Source organism: Cibotium barometz, chromosome 20 (assembly GCF_041138505.1).
Source record: "Cibotium barometz isolate CiBa-2024 chromosome 20, ASM4113850v1, whole genome shotgun sequence".
Lineage (NCBI taxonomy): Eukaryota > Viridiplantae > Streptophyta > Polypodiopsida > Cyatheales > Cibotiaceae > Cibotium > Cibotium barometz.
The window spans coordinates 9249612-9277542 of NC_141065.1; the positions used below are offsets into that span (position 1 = coordinate 9249612).

A 27931-nucleotide genomic window follows, 5' to 3' on the forward strand; every position below is an offset into this window, starting at 1 on the left:
AGTGTGTGTGTAAGAATCTATACTTGCAGTAGTGTGTGTCTGAGCGTAAGAATCTATACTTGTAGTAGTGTGTGTGTGTGAGAGAGAGAGAGTGTGTGTGTGTAAGGGTGCACGTGTGGGTGCATACATGTGTTGTGTGCGTGCGTGCGTGCGTGTGCGTGTGCGTGTGTGTGTGTGTGTGTGAGAGAGAGAGAGAGAGAGAGAGAGAGAGAGATGTGTGAACCCACATACATATTTATAGTTGTGTTTATCCAACAAAACATATGCACATCTGACACTATGAGTGTATTCACACATATAGTCACTCCTATTCGAATATAAGCTCACAAGTTGGTACATAGGGCAATTGAAATATTATTTCAGGGTGATTGTTAAGTTTTGTTTCTACGCGTGTTTCCATGACTTGCATGCTCTCTCTTCTGAAGACAGCACAGCTGCTCGAGCAGCACAATGCGAGAAACTAATCCCATATCTACTATGTGGCAGGTTTGAGAGCTTCTCTCTAACCACGTGCCACACATAGGAGTAGTGTAATAACAAGAGGGCAGCGCGCAGGCCGAGTACTAGTTTTCTTTAAGCAACATGTGGCCCAATTCTCCTCCCCTATGCTTGTTAAAAATAAATAAATCTCCCTAACCTTCACTTGTAGTCTTGTACAATGAAATGTAGTACGAGATTGAAAACACCACGTCGGACGACAATGCTTGACCCGCTACCAATGGAAAGGGACGCTCCACACTTCACATCGCGGCTTCGTCTTTTTTTCTCTCTCTCTCTCTGTTGTGGCTTTAACCTCGGTTCTCTTTACCTTTGTGGCTTCTCCGTGAAGAAGTAGGAGGGCAGCATGACTCTTGCAGCTTTGGAGATATAAGAAAAGAAGTTGCGGCCGGCGGCGGCGATGGTGAAGCTAGGGACTTACGCGGCGGCCAGCGCCGCGGGGGCGGCAGCGGTGGTTTTCCACGCCTTCCATAGTCGGGGCCAGTTCTATCCGGCGATGCTGTACCTAGCTACGTCCAAGATCAGCCTGGTGCTGCTGTCCAACATGGCCCTTGTTCTCATGTGTGCGGTGTGGCAGATGGTGAAGCTGATATTCTTGGGGCGCCTGCGGGAGGCGGAGGTGGAGCGGTTAAACGAACAGTCATGGCGCGAGCTCATGGAGCTCCTCTTCGCCATGACAATCTTCAGGGAAGAGTTTAATGTGCCCTTTGTGGCCATGGTCACCGTCCTCCTCTTTATCAAGGCATTCCACTGGCTTGCCCAGAAACGCGTGGAGTTTATCGAGACCACCCCATCCGCCTCCCGCTTCTCCCACTTCCGCATGGTTTCCTTCCTCGCCCTCCTTCTCCTCGTTGACTCCGCCTTCCTCTATAACTCCGTCTCCTTCCTCTTGCGCACTAAGCGCCCATCGGTTGCCCTCCTTTTCGCCTTTGAGTAAGTCACGATACAGATCTGTTTATGTTATTCGTTGCTTTTCATCGTTGTTAAGAAGCACAAAACCATAACAGTCAACAAATTAATACAAAAACACATCCCTTTACATAAGAGAGTTTACTCAGAATCTCTCAATCCTAGTCCGAGAAAAATACACTAAATGCAGGTTTTTATTTGGAATCTGGTTCTAATTTAGGTCTTGACACATAGATCAGACTTCAAGAACAACTTGCCTTGACATATGGTGAACAGGATTCTTGGAATGTCCTGAAATCAAACCCCTGTCTGCGTTCAAAAGCATAGAGGTATTGTGGGATTCGTTTTGGAAAGTGGAAGTCTAACTACCTTAAGAACTATAATACCGAGTATTAGTGTGCAGATACTTTGACTTTGCACATGACATGAAACTAAGGTTCAATGACCCACTTGTTCTTTAAAAATTTATGGGGCATTTTCTTTTTTGATTGGAGCCAAAGGCTACTGGAGTGTGCACTTGAACAACACTAGCTCTGCAAACTGTGTGATAGATGCGATTTCTGCCCTGCATCTCCGGAGGTTTGACAGAAACTAAGTACGAAGGGCTTTGTGTGAATATATGCTCTTATGTGTGTGTGTGTGTGTGTGTGTGTTCGTGGTGTGAGAGCATATCGATAGAAACCAAGTACGAAGGGCTTTGTGTGAATATATGCTCTTATGTGTGTGTGTGTGTGTGTGTGTGTGGTGTGAGAGCATATCTTGATACAAAGTTCTACACCCACTATTGAGCACTGATGACATTAGTGAGGATGTCATAGTATCTAGTCCATACTATGCATAATGGATGTAACATGCATGTTCCTAAAAGGTGAATTTGGGCATGTTCTTGGATTCATCTAGGTATATATTAGGACTCTGCATTGTTGCTGGAGAGCTGTATTTGACGTGGGTGGATTTTCCTCATTGTATATGGGAAGGTGGAAATTTTCAGGTTGGGACTCTGCCCAATGTTGGAGGAGAATTTGCTGTCCCAAGCTGAAATACTGCCACAGCCAAGCTTTAGCTGACTGTCTTAAAAACTCTTGTATTTTACCATTTTAAAATCACCATTGATGTTTTTTGGCCCGTGGATTCAATCTCAAAGTGGGAGGAAATGTGAGTGGATTTTCAAAATTACTGCAGCCTACAGATTTTTTTAAGTAAAAATGTTGTGAGTCCTAATTTATGAAGTAACAAGAGGGATCAATCAGCCCATGATGTGTGCCCTATTTTATGAAGGGACAAGAAGTTATGGATTTGAGCCAGCCAGGGCAGGGCGCTTGGAATGGGCAATGATAAGCTGTTCACCAACAAACTTCAAGTGTCAATACATTTTATGCAAAAATGCAAATCAACGCTAACTATGCCAGCATGCATACTTTTTGGAGGAACTCTTCTCACCCCATACCCCCATTCTACACATCCTCCACTAGTATTTTGAGCAGCCAGTCTTGAAGAGTAACTGATGTAGCCTGAACAACAGCAATTAATGTAGATTAGTTCAAGGCTTCCTAGTGTAGGAGATTCAGCAGTTGGGAGTGGACTACAAAATGTTTTCTTCCTGTCTTCACAGCCATGCCCTTCAAGGTTAGTAAGGAGTTTACTTCTTTGCAGATCTAGCAGGATTCTTAGTTGTTTAAAGAACGCATTGTGCACCTTGGCATCGGTGTTAGAGCAGTTTTGCCCCTATTACTTGATGAGGGTACTAGAGTTTGTAATAATAGCCTCTTTTTTTTAAAGAAGAGGTTTATGTATTAGTATATAACCAGGATATGTAGCTTATGACATCTGTCTAGGATCATAAATGTACAAAGAATAATGACATTGCCACCAATCACTACTTACAAAGACAAGAATGGATGGTTTGGATAAGGAAGAGAAAAGCTTAAGGCTAACAATTTGAAATGTGTTCGAACGACTGATTCTTTGTGTGCTGGCTTAATTGCAAATTGAGTTTTGCAAATACAAAAGACAAGAGAGCAGTAAGGTTATTTTTCCACCAAATTAAAACCTCAATAGGAGGGGTTCCCTCATTAGTAGATTGACATGGAAGAGGGGATGTCAAGTTGGAATGCAAATGTCTGAGCAGGATTACAAATGGCTTCTCTTGGGCCAAAACGTGAGAACAAGGTTGGAACCTTGTCAATGCCAAGTTTTGAGACAACTATGCCCAGCATTGTGTCATAGTTGCTTTATTGGAATCTCAAAACCAATTTGAAACATGAAACTGAAAATACAGAGAGAATAGTAAGAGAGAAAAGAGAATGCCAGCGGAAGACTTGACTCTCACGGCCTAACCTAAAACTGAACTTTTCACTAGCTTCTCTTCAAATGAAATTTTATTGAATTAGAAACCTTGGATTGAGTTACATCGATTGTTGGTGTTTTGGCTGAATCTAGTACTTTTCACTGCACGATTCTCTCTCTTTTCTGCTCCCAAAAGGCTTGTAGAAGATGTCATGTTGCACACCTACTGGATTAGGGTGCCACATGTACATTCTGCTTAGTTTCTACACTTGACTCCATTTTGATAGGCACTGTGCATGTTCTGAGCCCTGGTCTAGAGACATGACGCCAGGCACCATCCAAGTAATCAGGTAATTAACGCGTGCCTTACTCAAAACTAAGAGCTTTTGCTATGCTTGATGTAACAATGTTATCAGAGCTTAGGCTTTGACCAAAGGCAGTGCCGAGATTTCTTTGTGGACGGTTTATTTTGCTTTGGGCTAGAACCGGTAGGAGCATCCCACAAAGGCCTTTGTGGATGATTTACCTTACTTTGTGCAAGAACCCATAGGAGCATCCCGCATAGGTGGTGTTGAATTTTTTTTCTCTTGTGAATGATTTATCATGCTCCGGGCAAGGCCCCATAAGAGCAGCCTTGACACAGTAGATGGTCTTATTGCGCTCTGGTAGACTCGTTGAGCTGCCCACTATGGATACCTCAGAAGATCATCATTGTAACATGCGGAAGCTTCGAGGAAGATCGGTAACTTCAATGCTCAGAAATCAGCACACTTGTCGCGATAAAATTAATGCACAAAACTGAATGTAGATGTGCAGAAAAATAGAGAGAGAGAGAGAGAGGGGGGAGAGGACACAGTATTAGGAGGGCTGTAGGCCAGGTGTGGGGCAGCCCAACAGGCTGCCCAGCAGCCAGAAACAGAGGTGCATGATGGCCAGCAACCCATATGTGTGATGCGCAGGGATTTTAGCATTAAATGCTGAATTTACAGGTCATGGGACTATTTTTAGTCAACTGACTGGTCTTAACCGAGCCGACCAACACCCTAGAGGGGTATAAATACCCATGGCCTATTTTCAGGTCATTCATCTCATGTTTCACCAAGTGCTGAAGCTGATCAAAGGGCCAGGACAGCCAAGGATAAGCTAACGCAGAAGCGGTGAAGGATTGAAGGTCAAGGGCAGAAGATTTCTCCTCAGCCAAGAAGGTTCAGGTTCAGTCTTTTATTTCAGTTTTGCATCATTCTAATAAAAGCAAATACACCATTCATGGTGGGGGGCCTACAGAGGGTATTCGGGATAGGGGTTGGGTACCCTGTCGGCTGTTGGCTGCGTGTCCAAGAGTCCTAGGGCTGGCCTACAGCCCTTCCATGGTTGGTGGGCACAGTCAAGGCCTTCCTGGCTCCTATGGGGGTGGTTCTACACCTCCCCCATGCCCACATATCTGTCCTTGGGATAGCCCTATGGGCTGGCCCCTTTTCTATATGCAAACCCTAACTGTCTACACAGTGGTTTGGCATCCAGTATCATACTAGATACACAGAACCATTGACATCATTCCAGAGGGAGACTCAGCGCAGACTGGCACTGTTTCATGTGCAGGACAGTGCACACCTGACCTTGGATGACTAGAGTGGGACCCTGGTTGACTCGTCCCGGACTGGGCTCACATGGGACCAATTTTCCACCCTAGGTCCTGCACCTTGTGTACATATATGTCGACGTGGCATCCAAGTGCGGGATGCATGTGACATCCCCTTTTGCTTAACTTGACGGAAGCTGCATAGCCTCCAAATAATCCGTCAATAACACCGAATAGTCGTCGAAAAATGCTTTGTCAAGTCATACCGCTTCGTAAGTCCCTCGGTTCTGAAACTTTGTGAGGAACTGTTTTTGTCTGGGCCTGAGCCATGCTTGAAGTGGTGCAAAAGGATCTATTCTAGAACCATAACTTCAGCTTCATCAATGATATCTGGTTCTGCCTCGTGTTTAACTTCTGAAGGGGTCGGACCTGCATATGGCTTTAACCTACTGACATGAAACACATTGTGCATAGTCCAACTCGGAGGTAGCTTCAACTTCATTGAAACCTTATTAATCTTTCTTTGGATGGAAAAAGGTCTGAAGCTCCTAAAAGATAACTTTGGGCATCGCTTGCCCACCTCTTTCAACCTTTGCTTCATAATCTGAAGATAAACCCAATTCCTATTGAGTGTAGGCCTCTTGCGCTTTAGCCAACCTGTCCTTTCTTGACTCCAAAATCTCCTGGTAGGTCAATCTATTCGCTTTAGGTACTGAAGGCGAGGTCTTGGTCAATAGTGACTGGAATGGTCTTCCAAACGCTGCTGTCTCATATGGAGTCCTGCGAATAGCTGAAGAAAAAGAATCATTCAAAACAGCTTGAACTAAAGGCAAATATGATTCCCACTTACCTTGCTGATCGTGGTTATAACACTTCAGCATATCAAAGGCCAACTGGTTGTAGATTTCTGTCTAGCCGTCTGTCTGGGGGTGAAATGCATTGGAAAAATTCAATTTAGTACCAAAGTTATCAAACAATGCCCTTCAAAAATGACTGGTAAACTTGGCATCTCGGTCTGACACTATGGTCATAGGAATCCCGTCAATCGGGTACCAATGCCGAATGAACAACTGGGCAACATCCTCGGCGGTCACATTAGCCCTGCATGGAATTAGCATAACAAATTTGCTAAATCTATCGATTATAGTCAAGCACTGTGTATTATGCTTACCCGGACTGGGAGATAGATTCGTGAGTGACAAAGTCCATCGAAATATCTTGGAAAGGTCCCTCAGGAATAGGCAAGGGCTGTAATAATCCTATTTTCTTCCGACGACGAGCTTTCACCTTATGACAAATATCTCAGTGTTGTACATATGAAAACACATCTCGCCTCATCTTTGGCTAATAATATTGTCGTTCCAATTTCTCCAAAGTTGAATTCATGCCTCTATGACTACCAATAATGGCGTCATGGGCGTCATGGAGAAGAGCTGCCCTGAACGACCTCATGACACATAGTCGGTCTTTGTAGAAAAGCCAACCATCACGTATCAAAAAGTGGCATGGTCCTGTGGCATCCAATGCCTGTTCCCATTGTGTAACGAATTTCTCGGAATCTGCGTATGGGTGCTTCACGTCGTCTAGTCCCGTACCAACAAGATCGAGTCTAGTGGTCTAAATCAAAGTTACTTGTCTCTTCTTGCTCAAAGCATCAGCCACTGGATTGGCCTTTCCTGGAAGGTACTCAATCATACCACTAAATTGTTGGAATATCTGGCTCCAGCGGTGTTGTCGATCACTCCATTGTGTACTTGGCATTGTCTGAATCCAGCGTAATGCTTGATGGTTAGTACGAACCTCAAAGTCACGGCCATAAAGAAAATGTTTTCAATGTTTCAAGGCCTGTATTATTGCGAGGAGTTCACGATCGTAGACTGAGTAATTCTTCTCTGCGGGCAGTAACTTACGAGACATGTAAGCTACTGGATGATTATTTTGTTGTAATACACCTCCAATTGCGATGTTACTTGCATCAGTGATCACTTGAAATGGCTTGTCCCACGAGGCAAGTGCTAAACAAGGCGCTTCTGATAAAGCCACCTTGAGGTTCTTGAATGCCTCCAACGCTCGTGGAGTCATTCGAATCCGTTGCCTTCTTGTCTTGACACCCTTTAGCAGATCGGTGAGATCCGCCGAGAGGTCAAAAAACTTGTCTATGTGGGTGGAGTATGCCTGGCATGTACCCACAAAGGATCTGATGTCATAAGCAGTCTGAGGTACTTCCCAATTGACAATCTCGGCCACCTTAGCCGGATCAAGTCGAATGCCTTCTGCACTAATTATATATCCAAGGTAATGAACCTCGAACAAATAAAATTCCGACTTCTTCTCATTGACGGAGAGCTCATTGCTTTCCAACAACTTCAAGACTTTCTCCACATCAATGTCATGCTGCTCAACCGTAGCTGAAAATACTAGTATGTCGTCCAGAAAATTGAACACACTTTCCAATCAATTCTCGGAACACATGCATCATCATGCGGTTGAATGTGGCTGGGGTGTTCGTCAAGCCAAAAGGCATGACCACAAATTTATAGTGGGCTCGTTTCGTACCGAAGGCTGTCTTGGGAATGTTCCCCTCCACAATCCTCACCTGGTGGTACCCACTCTTCAAATTGAGTTTCGAGAACACCTTGGTCTCATTCAGCCTCTTGAGAATATAATCTATTCGATGCATTTGGAATCTACTCTTGATAGTCAGCTTATTGAGTGCATGATAATCGACACAAACGAGAAGACCCATCTTTCTTCTTGACAAATCGAATCGTGCTGCAAATGGCGACACGCTGGGGCGGATGAAGCCAGATTGCAACAGTTCTTAGAGTTGGCGGTCCAACTCCGATTCCATTGCCTTGGAAAGGCGATATGGAAACTTGCTCGGGGGTTTCTGTGTGGGAGAAGGAAGAATTAGGGTTAGGTTAATTCATGTGTGGGAGACATACACAGAGAAACAAGGGAGAGAGAGAAAGAAAGGTGTGGGGAAAAGTCAACTCATGAGGCATGAGTGTGTGACTCCTCTATCACACATGTATATTGCACTAGTACACATAGTGCACTTAGTACATTAAAAGTACTAAGTGTACTATGTACTATAACTTATGGGCTTGTACACACTATAAGGGTGGGCATAACGCCTTTACCCCAACAACCTCCCACTTAAAGGCAAAGTGCCCTTAAGTAAAGGAAAAGAAAAAATCAGCATGTACATGATAATATACAAGGCCATATCAAGGCTGAAACTGGCCTCATCCAATGCCCATCAAGTGTCTACAATGAGCAAACCGCTCCGGAGGCAAACTCTTCGTCAACAGATCAGTCGGGTTGTCATCCGTATGAATCTTAACAAGCTGAATTTGCTTGTTCTCTATCACCTCTCTGATGAAGTGATGGAGCATAAGCTGTGAGCCATCTGAAAACACAAGCCTCACATCACCTCTGCCAAGAATCTTGCATGCATGGTTATCACCCAAATAAACCACTCCTTCATTGCCAGCAGTATACCTGACAAACAAGTCTCTGCAACCTGTGACATGAAAGGAGGCACCTGAATCAATGATCCATGAGTGCATACCATGACCACCTGTAAGAAGTGAATGGGCATCAAGTGAAGAAGTAAATAGGACCTCATCCTCACTGCCACCTGCATGTGACACATTGATTTCTTCAATCTTGACTCCACTTTTGCCCTTTGGCTTTACATCTTTGGCTTCATCCTTCTCTTTGTCTTTGCCTTTTCCCTTTTCTTTTTGATCATTTTTCCATTTGTAGCATTGCTTTTTAATGTGTCCCTTCTTGCCACAATAATGGCATTCCAAATCCTTTTTGGAGCGAGACTTGCTCCTTCCCCTTTCTTGGCTTTTCCCCCTTTGCTGGGATCTCCCACGTGCATTCATTGCATTGGACTTTCCAACAGAGTTGTTTTTCCTGTTCATCTCTTCTTGAAGAAGAGCACCCTCAACATCTGCATATGAAAGCATAGCATGCGAATTGCTAGTGGCTGTCCTGAATGTGTCCCAACTCTCTGGCAAAGTGCATAACAGAAAAGTGGCTTTGAACTCATCGTCCATTGCCAACTTTTGATTAATGACCTGGCTGACAATACCATTAAACTCATTTAGATGGGCTGTCATAGACGCCCCTTCCTTCATCTGAAGACCTATGAGTTTCTTCAACCAATACACTTTGCTTGAGGCACTTTGTTGGGCATACAAGTCCTGCAATCTCTGCCACATTCCCCAAGCTGTCTTCTCTTCACGAATGCTGAAAAGTAATGAGTCTGACACAGACAACATGATAGTAGATCTTGCCAGCTCATCCATATCTTCCCACTCTTCAGCAGTAAGTGAAGCGGGCATTACACCCCTTTCTTTGATAGGCTTGTGCTGCTTTTTCTGGAGCAACACATTGTAGCACTGGGTTTGCAAAAAGCACACAGATTTTTTTGTCTATAAAATAGGGACTTTACCCAGTGTATCTCACTCAGAGCGTGATGAAAGGCAAAGGAGGGAGCCTACCGGGCAGAGACTCTGTAGGGTTTCTGTCTCTCATGCGTGGAGCACAGGTCACATGTACTTTTAAATAGGGTTTCCAACATAAACAAAAGTTTAAGTTTGGGAAGGCTCCACATAGCCAAAACCAAACCCTGACTTTGGATGAATCCAACCCGAAGAAAGACAAGAACCAAGAGAACCTCTAGAACACTCGGAAGGGTCGGGGTTTCATTTGCTTAACCTAGAGCCTCTACAGTTTGTGGAGTTTGTGGGTTTGTTATTACAAGAGGAGCAGACTAGGAAGAATAAATCTTCCATCATGCGTGGCAGTGAGACTAGGCCTTTGTTGTAGCAAGGGCAGTGGCTACTATTAGTCTAAGGTTGATTCTGGACTGCCATTAAGCAAAGCAAAGAGTGATGTAGATCAGCCCAAGAAGAAGGGCGAGTGACATTATTGCAAAGATCCAGGGCACTACATCAATGAGTGCAAGAAGAGACATGCCAAGGAGAAGAATTTGGTTTGGCAGTGGACTCTTCTAATACTCCTGTAGACAAAGCTGACGATTCAACTAACTTTATGCAGGATGATTAGGTTTTTTTGGTTTGCAGTTATGATGCATCACAAGAGCACTTATCTCGCAATGTTAATGAGAAACAGGTTATATGGTATTTTGATAGTGGAGCCTCCAGACATATCACCTCCAAGAGGGATTTGTTTAATTCATTGAGGGTTGCCCGAGAAGGCAAGAAAGTCATATGTGCAAATAACTCTTCTTATCCTGTCAAAGGCATTGGTGAGATAATACTTAGAGCTGTAGATGGTTCAAACCTATGCATTCCAAATGTACTTTTATGTGCCAGGGAGAGAGAAGAATCTGCTGTCAGTCTCCTCTTTTGCCAAAAGAGGTTATGTGGTTAACTTTGAGGATGACAGATGCACAGTGAGAGGTAGAGAGAGACTGTGATTTACACTTTTGGAACTCTGTACTAGGGCGTGTATCACTTAGACTCATTTGAGAAGAGAGCACAGGATGCATGTTTGGCCACTACTTCTACTTTTGCCATGTGAGGCAGAGTCATGGCATGCTAGATTTGGGCATGTGAGTTATGGCGATTTGTTGTTGCTACAAAGGCATCAAATGGTGCAGGATATGCCTCATGTGGAGTTGCCACCTGGACATGTATGTGAAGGGTGCATTTTAGGCAAAAGTCACAAGAATGCCTTCCCAAAGAATGGATCTGTAAGGGCTGTCTTGAAAGTACAGCTCATGCACAGTGATGTGTGTGGTCCCATGAGGGGGAAGCATCTTTATTTTGTGACCTTCATTGATGATTACTCTAGATTTGCTTGGGTGTACCCTTTAAAGAGCAAAATCTGAGGTGTTTATGTGTTTTCAGCAATATGTAGCAAGAGCTGAAAATGAAATAGGTTGCAAAGTGCAAATCCTCCGCTTAGATGGAGGGGGGGAATACATGGCAGATGCATTCAAAGCATATTTGCCAGAGAAAGGCATTAAACGTCAATGCACAATGCCATGGACACCACACCAGAATGGTGTGGTAGAAACACATGTTTTGAACAGGTGCCCTACCAAAGCTTTAAAGACCATACTCCATTTGAGACCTGGTATGACATAAAGCCTAAGGTTGATTACCTAAGGACTCTTGGTTGCCTTGCATATGCTCATGTGCCTCCATAGCTAAGAGGCAATGTCACGTGCATCCCGCACTTGGATGCCACGTAGACATTTCTGTACAGAAGGTGCAGGACCTGGGATTGGGAACTGGTCCCATGTGAGCCCAGTCTAGGACGAGTCAGCCAAGGATCCATCTCAGTTGTCCGAGGTTAGGTGTGCACTGTCCTGCACATGAAACAGTGCCAGTCTGCGCTGTGAGTCTCCCTCTAGAATGATGTCAGTGATTCTGTGTATCTGGTATGGTACCGGATGCCAGATCACTAGCGTTTAGGACAAGGGGCGAGCCCATAGGGCTACCCCGGATCTTAGTGTGGGCATGGGAATGGTGTGGAACCACCCCCCATGAGGGCCAGGAAGGCCCAGGCTTAGCTAGGAATAAAACGCAGCATTTATGGGATTTATTTTAGCATTTATTGTTGAATTTGCATAAGTCGTGGGACTTTTATGCTGGCCAACTGCTCATGAGGAGTAGTATAAAAGGCTTAGCCCACAATCCCATTCATTCATCTCATTCTCCACCAAGAGCTCCAGCATAAGAGGCTAGACAAAGCCAAGAGGGTGCTAAGCAAAGGGGTGAAGGATTCAGGTCAAGGGTAGGGTATTCCCAGCCAAGAAAAGGTCCAAGATTGCTGTATTTTCTTTCAGATTTCTCATCATTCTAATAAAGCAAATACACCATCCGTGGTGGGGGCCCTGTAGAGGGTAATTGGCACCCAATACTGTGTGCTCTCCACCTCTCTCTCTCTCTCTCTCTATTTTCTGCACTTCTCCTTTCAGTTTTTGCATTAATTTCCGTCGCGGAAAGAGTGCTGAATTCTGAGTATTGAAGCTATCGATTCTTCTAGCTTCCGCATATTACAGTGGTATCAGAGCCTACTTCAAGTACAAAGATTCAACAAAGAAACCATAATTTTTTCTCGCTCGTGTGGTTGGTTTTTAGATACCGGTAGACTACCCCTTTCGGAGTGACTCTCTCTTGTCCCTCAAAGGACGGTTGGGTTTTAGCCTCCGGACGTCTCCCACACAGATAGTGGATGGTTAGATTGCGTTCCGGAAAGGAAGTGCATTTTCCTGCTACGGCGAGCTTCGACGTCGAGAGAGACCAAGAACCATGGGACCAGAGTGCACCAGGTAGTCCAGCTAGGGCACCAGGCTTGAGTGTCACACAGACATGTTCCAGCAGATGATGCGAGTAATCGCAGAACAGACAGCCAAGTTGGATGAGCAGAAGGCGCAGATCTTGGCTCTGGAGGAGCGTACCCGCTCTCCAGCGTCGCGTTTTCCATCTCCTCCTTCCTCTCCTTCCGTATCCCAGATACCAGATCCTCGACATAGGGACCCTCTCGCTGGGTCACAGCCGCAACCAAGCTCTTTGCTTGAGTTGCAAATGCGTGCATTGGAGATCCAACAGCGAGAAGACGAAGCCATGCGACGCGTGGAACACGAGAGTTACCTCAAAGCATTGGACGCCTGATTGACACCGGCGGCGCCCTCGAATCATTTTCCTGAGAAAATGAACTTCAGTAAGTATAATGGGACGCACTCTCGCTTGCGCAGAGTGCAGAAATGAAACACAATGGTGGCAAGCCCAAGACTTCCCAGCCGGCTTCTCCCAGGGCTACTGCCTCAGGGAGCAAAAGCCAGAACCAGACGGGGTCTTCCCCAGGACAGAGCCCGGGAGCCTTTGGCTCCAAGAACTCGAACAATGCGTCTAAGCTTACTCCAGACCAGAAAGCGGAGGCAAGCAAGACAGGTGGCAAGTTGAGTGATGAGGAGCTTTCTTAGTACAACAAGAAGGGTAGATGTTTCTTTTGTCATACAAAAGGACATACTTCTCGGGATTGTCCGAAGAAGTCTCCAAAGCCCGTCGCCGTCGCCTCCACAGCTTCCGTGGTGAGCTCAGCTCCCACACAGACCCCAGCGGCTACCCCTAGTACTTTAAACCCCGGTGCTTCAGTTGGAGCAATTATTAGCCGGGAGCTCAAAGATAAGCAAAAGGGCACCCATGACCAGGAGTATGAGCGCAACGAATTGCTCAAGTCCTTTGGCTACATAGGTGGCCAGAGAGTCGTCGTCTTGTTTGACAGCGGCAGCACGGAGGATGTGGTCACGGAACAGGCCGCTAGGCGTGCTCGTTTCGAATTGACTTCGGTGGACAAACAGGTTGAGGGTTTTAGCACAAGCATGACAACGAGCGTTAAGTATGAAGCTCTAGGTGCTAAGTTAGTTATTCAGGGCATAGAGTTTGTGCGTGATTTTATGGTTGCCCCTCTTGTAGGAGCAGACATAATTTTGGGTATTTAGTGGTTTCACAAGTTTCTCCCTGATGTCAAGTGGGACAAGCACATGTTCCAGATCAATCGGAATGTGTCACACACCCCAGTGACCATTAAGTGTGAGCCAGGAATTCCGAACTTTCCGCTCATAAGCCACTTGCAGGCTAAGCGAGCGCACAGTGTGCGATGATTTACATCCAAACAGCCCAAACGGTGGCGAGTGCTTCTGAGAAGTACTCGGTTCCCCATGAAAAGTTCCAAAAGATTTTTATTCGGGATAGCCTCCCTCCCCAGCTCCCCCCGTCCAGACCAGAAGACCACAAGATTGACCTCCTCCCAGGCTCGGAACCCCCGAGCAAGTTTCCGTATCGCCTTTCTAAGGCAATGGAATCGGAGTTGGACCGCGCCAACTCCAAGAATTGTTGCAAGCTGGCTTCATCCGCCCTAGCGTGTCGCCATTTGCAACACCGATCTTGCTTGTCAAGAAGAAAGATGGATCTTCTCGTTTGTGTGTCGATTATCGTGCACTCAACAAGCTGACTATCAAGAGCAGATTTCCGATGCCTCGAATTGACTATATTCTGGAGAGGCTGAATGGAGCAAAGGTGTTCTCAAAACTGGATTTAAAGAGTGGGTACCACCAGGTACGGATTGTGGAAGGGGACATTCCCAAGACAGCCTTCCGTACGGAACGAGCCCACTATGAATTTTTGGTCATGCCATTTGGCTTGACGAACGCCCCAGCTACATTTAACCGCATGATGATGCGTGTTTTCCGGGATTTGATTGGAAAGTGTGTGTTCACATTTCTGGACGACATACTCATATTTTTGTTGGGGTAAAGGCATAATGCCCACCCTTATAGTGTGTACAAGCCCATAAGTTATAGTACATAGTACACTTAGTACTTTTAATGTACTAAGTGCACTATGTGTACTAGTGCAATATACATGTGTGATAGGGGAGTCACACTCATCTTGGTGAGTTGACTTATCCCCACAACTCTCTCTCTCTCTCTCTCCCTTGTTTCTCTGTGTATGTCTCCCACATGAATTAACCTAACCCTAATTCTCATTCTCCCACACAACTGGTATCAGAGCCTGAACTTCCAACTGGTGGTGTCGAATTTGCTGTAGAGGAGAAGAAGGTGCAAGCGCTGATTTCTCTCTTGTGCGTCTACAACGCAGACCAACAGCTGAGCAGCAATATCTTATAGTGACAGCTCCAATAGGCGAGTCCTAGGCAGGCGGGCGTCAACCGCAGGGGCTAAGCTGCTGCGCAAGGAAGCCAAGGCGTAAGAGCTCCGTTGGGCGTTCAACTGGCTACTCTGCGTAAGTAGGCGAAGTCACCTTCGCCTACGTGGCTGGGCGAAATCAGGTCAGCCCACACAAGGCGAAGTCGTCGGCTGGCTACTAGGCGCTAGGCGAAGCGGGTGGACAGGCGCATACCTTGTCATAAGTGTGTATCGAAGAGAAAACCTCGCTCTCGAAAGACGAGCAGCCTTCGGCGTTCCCCTTAGCGCAGACCCCTCTCCAAGCCTTATCTGCCCTACTTATACGTACATCACAAGAGGAGCAGTCCTGAAGCCCGTGCCTTTTTCCACGTCGAGGGTCCACCCTTCCAATCAGTGCTCTTCCTACACCATCTTCTCCAAGTGCCGCTGCCTAGGATCTAGTGGACTTGGAGAATGGTTTTACTGACTTCATTCCTGAACGCCATAACGTGGCTGGAGAAGTGTTCGTCTTTCATCTTTACAGACAAGCACCTGGATCAAAATTGCCCACCTGCACAGCAGCAAATACGAAGCCCTCCCCCCTTTCCTGCAACAAAAAATAAAAAATTAAGAGGTATTTGCCTTCAATTTTGGGAATTTCTTATCAATTCAATCAATTGAGCAGGTATAGGTGCCGAATTGCTCAATTTTTGAGCAAAATTGGCAAAATTGGGTGACATTGGTCACAATCAGGATTAATTTGCAGGAAATTGGATGTTGAAATTTGGGGATTTTGATGTAATTGTGCAATTAAGCAGTCATACATGCTGTATGATGTGAGAAATCGCACATTTGGGCAAAATTGCAGCAAACTGCAGTGCAAATCAAGGGGCTTTTGTGCTGATTTGGTTGATTTGCATGCAGGCACTCGCAGTTGATGCTTTGGGCAATGTGTTGATGCCTGACAAGCACTCAATGTGCCTGTAAATCAAAGGGCTTTCATTATTTGGATGTATATGTGGCCAGGGGGAAGCATCGTGAACACTCTGGATGCCTTCATGTGCGTCAATGTACCATGTATGATCAAAAATTGATCTTAAATCAAGGGGCTTTTCAAGTTCGTATGCTTGTTGAGCTTGGCAAAGCAGCAGGCAAGACATTTATGCCTTGAATCCTCAAAAATCAGCTTGCAGTCAAGGGGCTTTTGCCCAATTTCTGTTCGGGACTGTTGTATGCAGTGTACGGGACTGTAAAAGTCTGATTTTCACTCATTTGGACAGCCAGGAGAGCATTTATTGCTATTGTACTTGCTGGTACAGATTTGGCACAGCTTTGTGCAAGTTTTGGCATGGCTGTACACTGTTTTGAGTGACCAAAAGGTTCAATTTCAATTGCTGTACTTGCCGGTACAAGTTTGGTACATCATTGGTGAGCACTTGGTACTGCTGTACAGTACTTTGGAAGGGCAACAGAGCACATTTAAGGTGCTGTCCAAAATCTGCAGCAACCAGATTTTGGTGATTTCATCACATACAGTGGGAGAAAAGTTGCATTCTTGCTTCCGTAGTGGGAGATAAAGCTTGGGAGAACAACTGTGAGCACTTTGTGTGCTTTTGGTGCAGTGTTTGCACATTTTGCAGGGAGTCAGGCATTGACAGGTTGCATATTGCTATGGCAACCACAGGTGAGAGCTCTTCATTGCTTCACATCAAGAAGCTTGAAGGCTCGCATAATTATGATATTTGGCAAACCCAGTGCTACAATGTGTTGCTCCAGAAAAAGCAGCACAAGCCTATCAAAGAAAGGGGTGTAATGCCCGCTTCTCTTACTGCTGAAGAGTGGGAAGATATGGATGAGCTGGCAAGATCTACTATCATGTTGTCTGTGTCAGACTCATTACTTTTCAGCATTCGTGAAGAGAAGACAGCTTGGGGAATGTGGCAGAGATTGCAGGACTTGTATGCCCAGCAAAGTGCCTCAAGCAAAGTGTATTGGTTGAAGAAACTCATAGGTCTTCAGATGAAGGAAGGGGCGTCTATGACAGCCCATTTAAATGAGTTTAATGGTATTGTCAGCCAAGTTATAAATCAAAAGTTGGCAATGGACGATGAGTTCAAAGCCACTTTTCTGTTATGCACTTTGCCAGAGAGTTGGGACACATTCAGGACAGCCACTAGCAATTCGAATGCTATGCTGTCATATGCAGATGTTGAGGGTGCTCTTCTTCAAGAAGAGATGAACAGGAAAAACAACTCTGTTGGAAAGTCCAATGCAATGAATGCACGTGGGAGATCCCAACAAAGGGGTAAGAGCCAAGAACGGGGAAGGAGTAAGTCTCGCTCCAAAAAGGACTTGGAATGCCATTATTGTGGCAAGAAGGGACACATTAAAAAGCAATGCTACAAATGGAAAAATGATCAAAAGGAAAAGGGAAAAGGCAAAGACAGAGACAAAGATGAAGCCAAAGATGTAAAGCCAAAGGGCAAAAGTGGAGTCAAGATTGAAGAAATCAATGTGTCACATGCAGGTGACAGTGAGGATGAGGTTCTATTTACTTCTTCACTTGATGCCCATTCACTTCTTACAGGTGGTCATGGTATGCACTCATGGATCATTGATTCAGGTGCCTCCTTTCATGTCACAGGTTGCAGAGACTTGTTTGTCAGGTATACTACTGGCAATGAAGGAGTGGTTTATTTGGGTGATAACCATGCATGCAAGATTCTTGGCAGAGATGATGTGAGGCTTGTATTTTCAGATGGCTCACAGCTTATGCTCCATGATGTCAGGCATGTGCCTGAGATCAAGAAGAACCTGCTTTCTACTGGACAGCTTGATGATGTTGATTATGTTACCACATTTGGTCGTGGAAAGTGGAAAATTAGTAAGGGCTCACTGGTTGTTGCCAGAGGCTCTAAGGTGGACACTCTTTATTTCATGCATGCAGGTGTTTGTCACCATGCTAATGTAAATGCAACCGAGCTGCCGGAAATTTCTATGTGGCATAGCCGGTTGGGACACATGAGTGTCAAGGGAATGGAGCAATTGTCTCGTTTGGGTTACTTGCCTTCTCTAAAGTTTTCAAGTTTTCAGTTTTGTGAGCATTGTATATATGGTAGGCAACTACAGTGCCCCCACAAGAAAGCTCTTGGACAGAAAGATGCTCAGTTAGAGCTTGTGCATACAGATGTATGTGAGATGCCTCAGCTTTCTTTGGGAGGGGCAAAATACTTTGTGTCTTTTATAGATGATGCCACACGCAAGGTGTGGGTCTATCCTCTTCGTTTGAAGAGTGATACATTCTCAGTGTTTCAGAAGTTTGTTGCTCATGTTGAGAATCAAACTGGCAAAACACTGAAGGCTTTGCGTTCCGACAATGGTGGAGAGTATATGTCCAAACAGTTTCAGGATTTTTGTGATGCTAAAGGCATCAAGAGGGAGCTCTCTACTCCTTATGATCCTCCACAAAACGGGACAGCAGAGAGGATGAACAGGACCATTCAGGAGAAGGTCCGTTCTATGTTGTCACATGCTGCATTACCTCATGGTTTTTGGGCTGAAGCTGTTATGATAGCCGTTCATCTTATAAACAGGTCACCTAACACGAGGCTTGGTGGGAAAGTGCCAGAAGAAGTATGGACAGGGAAGCCTCCGTCATACAAGCACTTGAGAGTGTTTGGTTGCGTTGCGTACGTGCACATACGCAGGGAAATGCGCACCAAACTTGATCCTAAGTCTCACAAATGCATATTCCTAGGATATGGTGACAAAGGTGAAATGGGGTATAGACTATGGGATCCCGTGAATAGAAAGATTATACGCAGCAATGATGTCATTTTTGATGAAACATGCATGTATAAGGAGCCTGCAAGGCAACAGGAGCCTGGCAGAGTCATCTTTGATGATGATGGACATCATGGACAACAACCAAGGGCTGTAAATCAGCCATTACAGCAGGAAAACCAGCCCTTAAATGGTGCTGAAAATGGTCCAAATGGACAGCCAGATATGGCAGAAGATATCCCTATGGATATACCACAGTTAGAGGAGATACCGGGCATGATTTTTCAGCCTTATGGCATGGAACAGGAGCCACCAATGGGTGATATGCAGGCTGGACAGCAACCTGCAAATGATGGTCATTGGGTACGGAGGTCCACTAGACCCTCCAGAGCCCCTGACAGGTTTGTTCCAGGGGTTGACTACTTGATGCTCACTGACTGTGGGGAGCCCTCATGTTATAAGGAGGCTTTACAGAGGGCAGACAAGGCTCTTTGGGATTGTGCCATGAAGTCAGAGATGGATTCTCTGCATAAAAATGGAACTTGGAAGTTGGTGCATTTGCCTGCAGGCAAGAAGGTTTTGCCATGCAAGTGGGTTTACAGGCTCAAAGTTGCACCAGATGCAAAGCCAAGATACAAAGCCAGGTTAGTGGCTAAGGGCTTCAAGCAGGAATATGGTGTGGACTTTGATGAGATCTTCTCTCCAGTGGTCAAAATGACCACACTTAGAGCTGTGTTAGCTTTGGTTGCGCATGATGATCTGGACTTGATTCAGATGGATGTGAAGACTGCTTTTCTTCACGGTGATCTCCATGAAGAGATATATATGCAGCAGCCAGAGGGTTATGCAGTGAGTGGAAAGGAGAAGCTTGTATGCAAGCTGAAAAAGAGTCTTTATGGGCTCAAACAGGCACCAAGGGAATGGTATCATAAATTTGATACATTCATGAAATCTCAGAAATTCAGGAGAAGTGACATAGATCACTGCTTGTACACCAAGAAAGCTTTGGATGGCAGTCTATTGATCCTCATCTTGTATGTTGATGATATGTTGATTGCCGGGAAATCTCGTAAGGAGATGGATACCTTGAAGCAGAGGCTGCATCAAACCTTTGATATGAAGGATTTGGGTGATGCAAATCACATCTTGGGTATGCGGATACTTCGGGACAGAAATCAGCATGTAGGAATACATTGGCAAAGTCTTGCAGAGGTTCAATATGGACGGGGGGAAGAAGACTAGTACTCCTTTGCCTCCATATGTGAAACTCAGTGCTATGGACAGCCCACAGTCAGATAGAGACAGGGCTGATATGGCCAAGATTCCGTATGCTTCAGCTTGTGGCAGTCTCATGTATGCCATGGTTGCTACTAGGCCGGACATTGCATTTGCAGTGGGAGTGGTTTCTAGATACATGGCCAACCCTGGCAAGAAGCATTGGGAAGCAGTGAAAGGTGTCATGAGATACCTGAAGGGCACACAGGATATGTGCATTTGCTTTGGCAAACAGGATGCATTAGTGCATGGTTACACGGATTCGGATTATGCCGGTCATCCAGATAACCGGAAGTCTACTATCGGTTATGTGTTTACATTCACAGGAGGTGCTGTGTCATGGATATCCAGGATGCAGAAGTGCACTGCCTTATCTACTACAGAGGCCGAGTATATTGCAGCCACAGAGGCTTGCAAGGAGGCATTATGGCTATCTCGGTTAGTGGTTCATTTGGGTTATATAGGGGATATTCCATTGTTGCATTGTGACAGTCAGAGTGCCATCCAGTTGGCAAAGAACCCTGTCTTTCATGCAAAGACGAAGCATGTGGATGTGAAGTATCACTTCATCAGAGAGGTGATAGAGAACAAGCAAATTCAGCTTGTTAAGATTCATACGGATGACAACCCGGCTGATCTGTTGACGAAGAGTTTGCCTCCGGAGCGGTTTGCTCATTGCAGACACTTGATGGGCATTGGATGAGGCCAGTTACAGCCTTGATATGGCCTTGTATATTATCATGTACATGCTGAATTTTTCTTTTCCTTTACTTAAGGACTTTTTGCCTTTAAGTGGGAGGTAGTTGGGGTAAAGGCATAATGCCCACCCTTATAGTGTGTACAAGCCCATAAGTTATAGTACATAGTACACTTAGTACTTTTAATGTACTAAGTGCACTATGTGTACTAGTGCAATATACATGTGTGATAGGGGAGTCACACACTCATCTTGGTGAGTTGACTTATCCCCACAACTCTCTCTCTCTCTCTCTCCCTTGTTTCTCTGTGTATGTCTCCCACATGAATTAACCTAACCCTAATTCTCATTCTCCCACACAATTTTCAGCTACGGTTGAGCAGCATGACATTGATGTGGAGAAAGTCCTTAAGTTGCTGGAAAGCAACGAGCTCTACGTCAATGAAAAGAAGTGCGAATTTTATCTGTTCTAGGTGCATTACTTGGGATATATAATTAGTGCTGAAGGCATTCGACTTGATCCGGCTAAAGTGGCCGAGATTATCAACTGGGAAGTACCTTAGACAGCCTATGACATTAGATCTTTTGTGGGTACATGCCAGGCATACTTCACTCACATCGACAAGTTTTTTGACCTCTCGGCAGATCTCACCGATCTGCTAAAGGGAGTGAAGACAAGACGGCAAAAGATTCGAATGACTCCACGAGTGTTGGAGACATTTCAGAACCTCAAGATGGCTTTGTAAGAAGCGCCTTGTTTAGCACTTGCCTCGTGGGACGAACCATTTCAAGTGATCACCGATGCGAGTAACATCGCAATTGGAGGTGTATTGCAACAGAATGGTCATCCAGTAGCTTACATGTCTCGTAAGTTACTTACTGCCCGCCGAGAAGAACTACTCAGTCTATGATCGTGAACTCCTAGCAGTTATACAGGCTTTGAAACATTGGAAACATTTTTTGTATGGCCGGGACTTCGAGGTTCGCACTGACCATCAGGCATTACGCTAGATTCAGACAATGCCAAGTGCACAGTGGAGTGATCGACAACACCGCTGGAGTCAGATATTCCAGCAATTCGATGGTATGATTGAGTACCTTCAAGGAAAGGCCAATCCAGTGGCCGATGCATTAAGCAAGAAGAGACAAGTGTCTACGATTCAGACCACTAGACTTGATCTTGTTGGTACAGGACTAGAGGACATGAAGCACACGTACGCGGATTCCGAGAAATTCGGTACACAGTGGGAACAGGCATTGAAAGCCACAAGACCATGCCACTTTCTGATACGCGATGGTTGGCTTTTCTACAAAGGCCGACTATGTGTCATGAAGTCGTTCAGGGCAGCTCTTCTCCATGATGCCCATGACGCCATTACAAGTGGTCATAGGGGCATGAATTTGACTCTGGAAAAATTGGAACGGCAATACTATTGGCCAAAGATGAGGTGTGATGTGTTTACATATGTACAACGCTGTGACATTTGTCAAAAGGTGAAAGCTCCTCGTGGAAAGAAGATAGGGTTGTTACAGCCCTTGCCAATTCCTGAGGGTCCTTTCCAAGACATTTCCATGGACTTTGTCATGAATCTGCCTTCTAGTCCGAGTAAGCGTAATACGCAGTGCTTAACTATTGTTGATAGGTTTAGCAAATTTGTTATGCTTATTCCTTGCAGGGTCAATGTGACCGCCGAGGATGTTGCCCAGTTGTTCATTCGGCATTGGTACCCGATTGGCGGGATTCCTAGAACCATAATGTCAGACTGAGATGCCAAGTTTACCAGTCATTTTTGGAGGACATTGTTTGATAATTTTGGTACTAAGTTGAATTTTTCCAGTGCATTCCATCCATAGACAGACGGCCAGACAGAGATATACAACCAGTTGGCCTTTGATGTGCTGAAGTGTTATATCCACGATCAACAAGGTAAGTGGGAATCGTATTTGCCTTTAGTTCAAGCTGTTTTGAATGACTCTTTTTCTTGAGCTATTGGCAGGACTCCATATGAGGCAGCGTTTGGAAGACCTTTTCAATCGTTGTTGACCAAGACTTCGTCTTCAGTACCGGAGGCGAACAGAGTGACGGAGTCTTACCAGGAGATGTTAGAGTCAGTAAAAGACAGATTGGCTAAAGCGTAAGAGGCCTACACTCGACAGGCCAATAAAGATTGAAGGGATATGAAGTTTTCGGAAGGGGATTGGGTTTATCTTCGGATTATGAAGCAAAGACTGAAACAGGTGGGCAAGCTATGCCCAAAGTTGTCTTTCAGGAGCTTCGAACCTTTTCCCATTCGGAAAAAGATTAATGAGGTGTCTATGCAGTTAAAGCTACCTCCGAGTTGGCTATGCACGATGTATTTCATGTCAGTTGGCTAAAGCCATATGCAGGTCCAACCCCTTCAGAGGTCAAAGACGAAGCAGAACCAGACATTGTGGATGAAGCAGAAGTTATGGTTCCAGAACAGATCCTTCTGCACCGTTTCAAGCATGGCTCAGGCCGAAGACTACGACAGTTCCTCACGAAGTTTCAGGACCGAGGAACTCATGAAGCGGTATGGCTCAGCAAAGAGTTTTTCGAAGACTATCCGGCGTTATTGATTTATTATTTGGAGGCTATGCAGCTTCCGTCAAGTTAAGCAGAACGGGATGTCACGTTTATCCCGCACTTGGATGCCACTTTGACATTTTTGTACAGAAGGTGCAGGACCTGGGATGGTGAACTGGTCCCATGTGAGCCCAGTCCAGGACGAGTCAGCCAGGGATCCATCTCAGTTGTCCAAGGTCAGGTGTGCACTGTCCTGCACATGAAACAGTGCCAGTCCGCGCTGTGAGTCTCCCTCTAGAATGATGTCAGTGATTCTGTGTATCTGGTATGGTATTGGATGCCAGATCACTGAGTAGTTAGTGTTTAGGACAAGGGTCCAGCCCATAGGGCTACTCTGGATCTTAGTGTGGGCATGGGAATGGTGTGGAATCACCCCCATGAGGGCCAAGAAGGCCCTGGCTGAACCCACCAGCCATGGAAGGGCTGTAGGACAGCCCTAGGGCAAGAATAAGGCAAATTCCAGGAATTTACAGCCTTTACATGGCTGTAGGGCAAGTATGGGGCAGCCCATACAGGCTGCCCAGCCCTTGGGATGTGTGCAAAAGGTTTGCCCAGCCATTGGAATGCAGGCGCCTCACCTCCCAGCTAGCTAGGAATAAAACGCAGCATTTATGGGATTTATTTTAGCATTTATTGCTGAATTTGCATAAGTCGTGGGACTTTTATGCTGGCCGCCTGGATGTATGCTGGCCGACTGCTCATGAGGAGTAGTATAAAAGGCTTAGCCCACGATCCCATTCATTCATCTCATTCTCCACCAAGAGCTCAAGCATAAGAGGCTAGACAAAGCCAAGAGGGTGCTAAGCAAAGGGGTGAAGGATTCAGGTCAAGGGCAGGGTATTCCCAGCCAAGAAAAGGTCCAAGATTGTTGTATTTTCTTTCAGATTTCTCATCATTCTAATAAAGCAAATACACCATCCGTGGTGGGGGCCCTGCAGAGGGTAATTGGGACCCAATACTGGGTCCTCTCCCTCTCTCTCTCTCTCTCTCTCTCTCTCTCTATTTTCTGCACTTCTCCTTTCAGTTTGTGCGTTAATTTCCGTCACGAAAAGAGTGCTGAATTCTGAGTATTGAAGTTACCGATTCTTGTCCGAAGCTTCCGCATATTACAGGCAAGTTGGATGACAAGGCAGTTAAATGCATATTTGTGGGCTACAACAGTGGTAGCAAGGGATCTTGTTTTTACAATCCATGCAATCGAAGGATCTTTGAAAGTAGAGATGTTGTATTTGCTGAAAATTCAGCACAACCATTGGCTGAATTTATTAGACATTTTCAAAATGGCTCACAGGATATGTTTGAGGGACCACTTCCATTAGGCATAGATGTTAGAGCAGACCAGCCACTAGAAATGCCTAATGGACAGCATGTAGGTGCTGAAAATCAGCCCATTGTAGATCATGACATAGAGGAAGCAATTCATGAAGAGTGGACAGCTTTGGAAGGGGCAAGAACAGTGCCTCATTGGTTGGTCCATACTTTGGAGGAGAGTAAACTTTCAGCTCCTCTTCATAGCAGGACACGGGCTGGTTCTAGAAATGCTAGAGAACATGCAGATGTGGCTTGCATACAGATGAGCCGGACTCTTATGAGGAGGCTCAAGAGGATGAGCACTGACAAGAAGCCATGCAACAAGAAATCATTGCTATCCAGAAAAATAGTACATGGGATCTAGTCGACTTGCGTCATGGCAAGAAGACAATTGGTACACGAAGTTGGTTTATAAAGTCAAGATAAAGTTTGATGGTACCATTGGATAGGTACAAGGCCATACATGCTGCCAAAGACTATTGCCAACAGAAAAGGCATAGATTATGATGAGACTTTTGCACATACTTCATGGCTGTCCACTAACAGATGTGTTGTTGCTTTGGCTGCCTATCATGGATGGAAGACAAGTCAGTTGGACATTAAGACAACCTTTCTCAATGGGGACTTGCAGGGAAGTTTATGTGAGTCAACCCATTGGTTTTGTGGTGTCTGGCCAAGAAGGTAAAGTATGTAAGCTCGAGAAGATTAGGTGGGTCTTTCAAAGCCGTTCTAACATTGTTAATATCCTACATGATGTTTGGAAATCATGTTCAGCTGTTAGAGGGGTGCTTACCACAAAAGCAAGAGGAAAGAGTAGAGAGTTGCTTCATAACAATCGCCTTTCAATGAGCGAACCGTTCCCGTAAGACATGATGGGACTTGTGTATTTAACTTGATTCTGACTGCCAATTTTTTTTCCCATCATCATGATGGGATGTTGATTTTGCAGGTATATGATATTGGCAACTTCCACGATTGCGATATTTCTGAAGTATGCCTTTTATGTCTGTGACATGTTTTTGGAGGGGCAATGGGAAAACAAAGCAGTTTTCACTTTCTACTTGGAGCTCGTGCGAGATCTTCTTCATCTCTCTCTCTATTTGTTCTTCTTTCTTGTAATATTCATGTAAGTACCTGCCTTCTCATGATCTTGTGAGCTTTGTTTTTGGACTATCTACTGCAATGAATTTAAAGCTTTGGTCATCATGATGGAGCCCTCACTTGATGGATCCTGATGTATTGATTCCAGAAACTATGGCTTGCCCCTGCATTTGGTACGGGAGCTGTATGAGACTTTCCGCAACTTCAAATCCAGGGTTTCTGATTTCATCCGCTACAGGAAGATAACGTCGAATATGAATGATCGATTTCCTGATGCTACCGCTGAAGAGCTCAGCAGGTGAGCCTCACAGAAGAAATGTGTGCCTTTTTCATGGTCTGTGTGTTTTTTAACACTGCAGCATGCAGGAGTGATGCCACATGCATTATTTGCCGAGAGGAGATGGTGGCAGCAAAGAAGCTTCCTTGTGGGCATCTGTTTCATGTGCACTGTTTGCGATCTTGGTTGGAAAGGCAGCAAACATGTCCCACGTGTAGGTCTCCTGTTCTTGTTCCGGAGGGCGGACAAACTGTTGTTGGTGGAGATGGGGTGGCACCACCTTTACAACCTCTGCAGCAGCAGCAACCACTATTGCAAGGTCAGTTTCCTTCTATAGCTAGCATTGCATATGATAGTGGTTTGGCATGATTTGCCATGAGGTCACAACTGCTATTTGATATAATGTGTGTTGTTTTAAGGTTGGGATGGAATGCCTGAAAGGCATGGAATTCATGGTCAACAACAAGGTCAAGTTCAAGGAACAATGCCGTTAGGGAGCTTTTATGCTTTGCCCGAGGTTGCCCGACTGCAAGCTGCTGCAGCTGCTGCTTCTCAGTACAACAGCTCATTCATTTACCCTGCTCTAAGTGGGAGAGAACTGATCGGGTAATTAAGAGAATTTTAACGTACTGGTTCTATATCGAGAAAATAGAGTCCATTTCTGTTTTCCTGGTTATTATGACCTTCGCAGAGTGAGCTTGGGGTAGCCTATATGCTGGAGCTAGTGGCCACCTTGACTGTGATGATTTTCTCCTTCAGGTACCCTATGTACTTGTACTACGTCCCCCAAGCATATTTAGCAGCAGCATTTGGCCAGAACCCAAGTGCTGGAGGTGCTGCTACAGTCGAAGCAGAGTCTAGAGAACCTTCTGGAGAGAGCAATGTTGGTTCATCTGGCTCAGGAGGGCTTCATCATCTAAATGGCCAAGATCCACATATCCTACCTGCTGCCTTTGTCCCAGGGATGTTCAACGCGCTGGGCACAATGGGCCAATACAGGTCTTTGAGATCTGAACAAGAAGGTGCCAGACAGAATACAAGGGAGAATGGGCAGGGTAGCTCTGTAGCTTCACCTAGTAATGCAGCAACATTGTCAGCCTTGGAAATTCACCAGAGGCAACTACAAGAACGCTTAGTGGTAAGAAAGGCCTGCTACTTAGATCTCTTTTGTGTCTCGCATTCATGTCTATTTTTTACTGGCTTTAAAATTGGCTTTCCTGTCTCTATCTTTGTACATGGCAGGTTTTACAGGATCGCCTGAAGAGAGTTGGAGATCTACAGAGTCAGCTAAATCTTGACAAGAACCTTTCTACCTTGTCCAGCAGTAAAGAGTCAGACTCTGTAGATTTGAAGGGAAAAACTCCAGCCGATGAAGTATTGAGAGAGAAGTAAGGTCTGTTTATCTTCTGTTCAGCCAAAGCATGCGTGGATGGACGATCAGGAAAACATGGCTGGGTGCCTGTCGGTTATTAGGAGATGGGCTACCTATCATGTGTGGAAAGAGATTTGGGCTGAGCAAACTGCAGTCACTACATGTGTATTGTATGTATCAATGAGGGGGCACAGCCCTTAAATTTAGAGGAAAAGGAGTGGGCAGGTTGCATCAGGCTGCTTTGGTATCATGTATGGGTTTTTTAAATTTTACAGAAACATTTAAGAGTTATTGTAAAGGGTACACTCGGGTTTTGCATTTTTAGACTGAGCATGATACTCAGGCATGTTAAAACAGCAGCAGGAATAATTGAAACGTTGACGAGAGCATTCTCATCATTGGGATGGTCCCCCTGAAGTTGTCAACGTATCTAGTTCCTTCAGCATATGTGCACATATTCCATGAACTACTGCTAAGAGACTGGGCCAAGAATGAGCTAGTCTTCAAGCGTGTAAGAAGCCATTCTTGACAATGCAAATAGTGTGACTTGAATGCCTAC

The 27931-nt window shown here is 45.3% G+C and overlaps 1 protein-coding gene across 1 annotated transcript; it reads left to right on the plus strand.

The window, feature by feature from the left end:
* The first annotated feature begins 725 nt into the window (after positions 1-725).
* Positions 726-27927, plus strand: LOC147627524 (ERAD-associated E3 ubiquitin-protein ligase HRD1B-like). The gene is made up of 7 exons (XM_086814444.1): positions 726-1431; positions 25572-25748; positions 25872-26021; positions 26090-26319; positions 26420-26606; positions 26760-27138; positions 27243-27927. The coding sequence occupies exons 1-7, from the start codon at positions 899-901 to the stop codon at positions 27390-27392; spliced, it is 1806 nt and encodes a 601-aa protein (XP_086670570.1). The 5' UTR covers positions 726-898; the 3' UTR covers positions 27393-27927.
* Positions 27928-27931: the final 4 nt, after the last annotated feature.

Coding starts and splice junctions, on each gene's coding strand:
- LOC147627524 (XM_086814444.1), top strand. CDS start 899: ATGGTGAAGCTAGGGACTTACGCGGCGGCCAGCGCCGCGGGGGCGGCA. Junction 25,749..25,871: donor TTCTTTCTTGTAATATTCAT/GTAAGTACCTGC, acceptor TATTGATTCCAG/AAACTATGGCTTGCCCCTGC. Junction 27,139..27,242: donor AACTACAAGAACGCTTAGTG/GTAAGAAAGGCC, acceptor TGTACATGGCAG/GTTTTACAGGATCGCCTGAA.